Below are 6176 nucleotides of genomic sequence, written 5' to 3'. Positions count from 1 at the left end.
GAAAGGATGAGGCATTGGGATGACCGCGTATAATCAGAGTTGCCTAAGATACTTTTAAAAAATTCATATGTCCCCTTCCTTTCCCAATCATTGGCCTGATGACAGAGTGAAAGTAGGCTGTATTTTAAGAAACTGCTCTAGAATGTTTTATAACCTCTTACCTGGTGTCTCTCACCCTCTCGATTGGAAAACTCTCATCTGTAGATTTGTCAGTTATAATAATCTGGTCTTCCAGTGCCATGCTTATTTGAGAGTTGTCTGTTCCATTTCAAAAAAAATAAAATTGCCACATATAGTTCATTTTGTTTTAAGTAAAAACTGAAACTAAGGATATATAAGCCTGGCTAAGGGCATTTTCAAATCAAAAGGCAAGACAGTGCAGTTTCAATGAATCATAAATTTGATACAAACAGTTGTAAATATTTAGTTAAATACTAATTAGTTAAATATAATCACTTATAAACATGTTTCCAGGAATTGGATGCGCTTCAGAATGCTGGAAACAATATGCAAACTTAATATAGGACAGTTAACATTATTAGTTGGGTTTATAGGAAATATTTTGAGAATAGAGCAGGTTGGAAACCTGTAAAATTCAGAATCAGACTAGGTTTGAATTCATGCATTGGCATCTGCTAGCTTTCTTGGGCTGTGTAGTTATTGCCTTGGTGGGAATGGGGGTGTCTCGGTTTTGTCTTCTGTAGACTGGTGATGGCCTTTCTCCCAGAGTTGTTATGAGGATCAAATAAAGTCATGAACGTGGCAGTTCCCAGCACCCAGACATCTAGTAAGCATTACTAAAATCTGAATCTAAGGCCTATAAATTATTATTTAAAACAGTGTTAGGCGTGCACACATGCATTGTGTGTATGTGCATTTGAATATGTGAAATGTGTGAGGAATTAAGTATACTATGTACTTAGACTGTGGAGGTAGGTGATGGTTTTGAGTCTAATGGCGTGTACGTATGTGAGTATATTTCCTGAGAATGCCATTTATAATTATTTTTTTAGTTTTGTTGAAGTAGATTCTTCCAAACTATAAACAGGCTAAAAGAAAATGTACATGGTTAATTTTGCAGTATTTTAGTCATTGTAGAATTCTTCTCTCCCTCTTGTGTTGTTTTCTTTGTACTAGGTCAGTTCTGGAAGCCTCCTCAGTCCTTATCAAGGCTAATGACCTAATAGTCATGAATACTCCCACACAGATTTTTCTTCCAAGTGGTAGTTAAATATTAGTGTGTTGTACTGTTTTATGCTCGTATCAGAAAGTGTTGAATTTTGTGCCTTACTATCAAGGGTAAAATTTGTGAAAGGCAAATCGTTTTCTTAATGATGCGAATTACTGAGTATATATGCTGTATGTCAGGTGCTTCGTGTGCATTACCAATAACATTACAACAAACTGTAAAGGAAGTGGTATGCATTTTTATAGATAAGGAAACTGAAACTCAGAAGGATCAATATATTCCCCAAGGTCAGAGAACTATTGGGAAAGAGAACCAGAAAGCAAGCTCAGATTGGTCTGACCCCAGGTGTGGTATAAAGTTACAGCCTAGTCACTATGACAAATCAATGGAATGTGCTGTAAGATATAAATTAGTTGGAAATATAATGGGGGCACTTTTGGCCTTGGACGGGGCAGAAACCTGCAGGACAATCAGATAAGGCATCTGTTCCCAGGAGGCTATAAAAGGCAGTACACTCATCCGGCTGCAAGGCTCTGGAACCCTCTGCTTTCTCTCCTTTTCCTCAAGCTTGTTTTTCTACTGTCATGTGGTTTCTCCAGCTATTTCTCAAAGCTTTGCTCATCACTTGGAAAAGTGCACTTAACTCCTCTTCCTCACCCCTGTTCCCGTACCCACCTGCCCACCTGTTGTAAGGATAAATGAGTTAATACACATATATAAAGGGTTCAATACACTGGTACTTAGTAAGTACTCAGTAAATGTTGGCAACCATTTTTATTTTTATTGGTAATAGTATTATTCTTATTAGTGGCGGTGGTAAATGATACGAAGATTTTATGACACCTTCCTCAAGGACCTGACTGTTCCCTGGCCAGGGGCTGGCTTTGTGTGGCTCGTTGCACAGGGCCTTGGGCATTCCCAATAAGATGTACAGGACAGATGGTGGGAGAGCTAGGGGTTGATTGCTTCCACACAGAGTTTCCATAGAAAGTTTCCTCTGTTCCTTAGTTCCTTGTCCTGAGCCACAGAAGCAGTTTGTGAATCTCACTTCCAAATCACAACCTGCCTTCTTTTCTTACTTTTTATCTACATAGAACGTTAATGGTTTTGGAGCCACTAACAGAGTTACAAAAAATTCATTTTGTTTTTCTTTCGTTTTGTTTGGTGGTCTGTAGCTGATACCTGACTTTCATGCTAGGCTTCTAGTCCCCGCCCCCTGTGACACACATAAACATCCATGTATGCACGCACACACACACATGCACACACACTTTTTTTTCTATTTACTTTTTTTCCTAGTATTCTTTTATTTTGTCCATCCCAGCACATGTATTGACTTTATATTTTTGCTTTTCAGTGTTCTCACCCAATTCTTGTATTTTGTTATATTTCCTGAATTGGATCATATTTTGTATAGCAACAGAGTTGAATAATGTGGGAAAGGCTATTGGCAGATACATGATTTTATAATGTATCTGCCAATGATTTTATAAAACTTACCATGAACCTGGTAGCATTAAACTCAGGGCTGGAGGTTTTTTAACTCTTATCTTGCATAAGAGCATTCCTATTTGTACTCCCTCCCTTGATCCATAATATTAGATTTTGCTTATCTCAGTTAAGAACATTTGGCTCTTAATGCCTCTTTGGGCAAATGATAACAGCTGTAATCTTTCTCATCTCTTCTACTTTATAACATTAAAAAAATTTGTTATAATTTCTAATTAATCTTCCCTTTTCTAAAATATAAATGTACAGTATACAAAAGGGATAATTTAGGATTGGGGGATTATTTTGTTTATATGAAATGGACTTTTTAAATAAACAATACTTGTAGTTATCAATTCAAAAGTAATTAGCATTCTTTCTAGAAAATGAGTAAAAGTAAAAAGTAAAAGTGAAAGAAAATTAAAATTACTTTATTCTTATACCCAGAGATGATTGCAGTTAAAATGTTGGCGTATTTCCCTCTAGTCTCCATTCAACTTTATATATTTAACTTTATAATGTATTTTTTATAATTATATATTTATTAACTAAAGTTTACGTATAATCTATAAACTACAATTCATGTTATATAGCAGTCTTGGGATATTCCAGTAATTTTTTTGATACAAGTTTGACCAAAAAAAACCTAAAATTAATTATTTAGAAAAACAAATGATTTTTAATTATAAAATACACATGATAAAAAATTTTTAATAAGAAAAATAGATCATGAAAAATGTGAGTCCTATAATTCCTCTCCCCTTACTATTAACAGTATATTTATGAGCAATCATTCTTTAAAAAGAATTTATCTGTGATTAGATTAGTGAAATGTTTGTTCATCTGTGATTAAATTTGTGAAGGAATTTTAAAGAAATGTTCTTTGCTTTTAGGCTTAGTCACATATGCAGTGAACAAGAATGTGTTTTATGAAGTAATATCTCAATATTTTTCTCTATGCTATAGGTATGTATTCTTTTTGGATCCATGCAATCTGGACTTGATAAACCGGAAGATTAAGTCTGTAGCACTGTGTGTAGCAGCGTGTCCAAGACAAGAACTGAAAACCCTGAGTGATGTTCAGAAGTTTGCAGACGTTAATGGTGAGATATTAGGCAATCCACATCTGCACTCTAGTCGGTTACTCTCACTGTTAAATATTAGGTGTTTTCAGTCCAATATAAATTGTCCCTAGTATTAAATAAGTCATCAAAGAACCTTGAAAAGAAGAAGAGAACTGAAAGTACTTTTGGACTTCCTGGATTAAAAAAATGTTATGGTCACCTAGGGAGCTTGTTAAAACTCCAAATTCCTGGGCCCTGCTCGAGGAAGTTTTAATCGAATAGGTCTTTGGGCTCTGAAAATTTGTATTTTTAACAAATGTCTCAGGTGATTTTGATGGAGCCTGTTTGAGTATTTGGGAATTATTAGACTACTCTAGGTAATTTTTTTTCCTAAGTATTGATTAAAAGTATTTCAATTAGTATATTTTATTTTTACCCCTGATAACAATGTAATATATGTCTGTTACAGGAAATCTGAAAAGTAAAAATTCCACCATTTTTCAATGTGTTGTTGTATATAATTTTGTGTTTTGCTTTTTTAATGTAACGTTATATCTTAACCATTTTTATAAGAATAAAGTTTTGGGAAAATTTGAGGTTAAACATGTAGGAATTAGCTGAGAAAATAAGCATAGTCAATTTCTTGAATTCTAGCTTGGTTCCCTTGAGTTTCTAATATCCAGGTGCTATCCTTGGCTCTTGCCTCAGTTCTCTTCAGAGATTTTTTTTTTAACCTCTCTTCATGAAGGGCTACATACCGATAGCCCCTACACCCTGTGTTTTTGAACTTCCGTGAGGTTTCATGTTTGTGTTTTGTGTGCAGGAATCCTCAGAGCTGCGTTAGTCCTGCCCAAATTCACAGGCTAGTTCTAGTTCCTTCAAACAAGGGCTGACTCGGGCATCCATGTGGTATAACTTCTAGCTGGGTGGAGAAAGAACCTAGAAACCCACCAGCGTGGCTCCAGAGTCTTTCACATGGTGGTGCTGGCCTTCTGAGGGCAGAAGGACTGCAGATTGGCAGTATTCCTATCCCACCGCTGAATGCCCTCAGCATAAGATAGTGAGAAGAGCATGGGATTAGTTTGGATCTGGATTCTAATTCTGCTTATGTCACTGACTGGCTCTGTAATGAGGAACAGAAGGTATAGCCTCTTTGAGTCTATATTTCCTCATCTGAAAAAAATGTGGATTTAAAACAATGCCCCTCTCATAAATTGTTGTGAGGATTAAATGAGATGATGCATGAAGAATCCGAGGCATTTGGTGGGCATTGAATAAAGAGGTACCAACTACTCTCTAAGATCTCGTTTTCTGTTTCCACATAATATCCTCAGATATGCTGATTTGCTGAATCTAATACCAGAACTATCAGCCTTGTCATTATCAGGTTTCTGAAGGAGGGATGAGTTATTCTTTAAGGGTTTTTCTAAAATCTTAGACAATGCGAGCATACACAGTCTACCTGGGAGGAAGTGTCATTGAGTGGTTCAGAGTATAGGCTCTGGAGCTAGATTACCTGAGTTCACATGTTGGTCCTTCCACTTAATAGCTATGAAACCCTGGGCAAGTTATTTGATTTCTCCATGTCTCAGTTTCCCCATCTATGAAGTAGGGATACTGTTGGGGAGAAATGCCCCATGCTGCCCTATTGGCGTGCTAGACCCTTCTGGTGAGTTTTGCAGTTTTGTATTTCCCACAGTGTTTTGGACAAAGTAGGTGTTCAAGAACATTAATGATAAATGTTATTTCAGAAAACAGACTTTTTAAATTGGTGCCTAGCTACAAAGGCACGCTTAAGCTGCTTGCAGAATGAGTCAACATATTGGGCATTTAAAAAAAGTAATAATAATGGCAGCATCAAGAAGCACAGCAATGGAAGATGGAGAAGATAATAATTTTAAAAAGCAAATAGGAAAACTATAAAATTATAATAGCGAACCTTTGGTGTAGGGGCCTAAACGCTTTAATTTTAACAGCAACCCTAAGTTGAAAATTCTGAATTTCTCAAAAGAATCTATGTTGTTCTTTGGATTGGTGACTTAAAATTAGATCTGGTAAGAATTGATTTCAGTGTTACTTTTGTCACTGAGATCATTCTTTCTCTGCTTTTTGCATTATTTTTCTCCCTTTTACCTTTCCATCATTTGAGGTGTAAATTGATTTGGAAGGAACAGATAATTTATTGTTATCTGTGTCCACATATTGTTACAGCTATGTTTCTATTAGATAATAAACAAGCCCTTTGATCTCCAATATATAGATCTCAGTCATTACTTTCATTATCTTTAAGGATAATTTAGGTTTAATGGGAAATTTCCAAATTTGTAAGAGAAAATTGCTTAAAGTCCAAGAAAGAGCCCAAATGCATGAACAGACTGAATTTGGCAATAATTTCTGGGATATGAACCAAAAGCACAGGCAACAAAAGAGAAAAA

The 6176-nt window shown here is 35.7% G+C and overlaps 1 protein-coding gene across 3 annotated transcripts in view; it reads left to right on the top strand.

The window, feature by feature from the left end:
• The window catches only part of SLC44A1 (solute carrier family 44 member 1), a 131441-nt gene that overhangs the window by 36486 nt on the left and 88779 nt on the right, over window positions 1-6176 (top strand). For all 3 annotated transcript variants that reach the window (XM_011364965.2, XM_023533490.1, XM_023533489.1), the window contains exon 3: window positions 3644-3780. In XM_011364965.2, coding sequence (XP_011363267.1) covers window positions 3644-3780 — 137 coding nt within the window. The remainder of the gene's footprint in view (window positions 1-3643; window positions 3781-6176) is intronic.

This window comes from Pteropus vampyrus, unplaced genomic scaffold, assembly GCF_000151845.1.
Source record: "Pteropus vampyrus isolate Shadow unplaced genomic scaffold, Pvam_2.0 Scaffold103, whole genome shotgun sequence".
Classification (NCBI taxonomy): Eukaryota; Metazoa; Chordata; class Mammalia; order Chiroptera; family Pteropodidae; genus Pteropus; species Pteropus vampyrus.
Note: the sequence above shows the minus strand (reverse complement) of the source record. Positions and strands in the feature narration are given on the sequence as shown.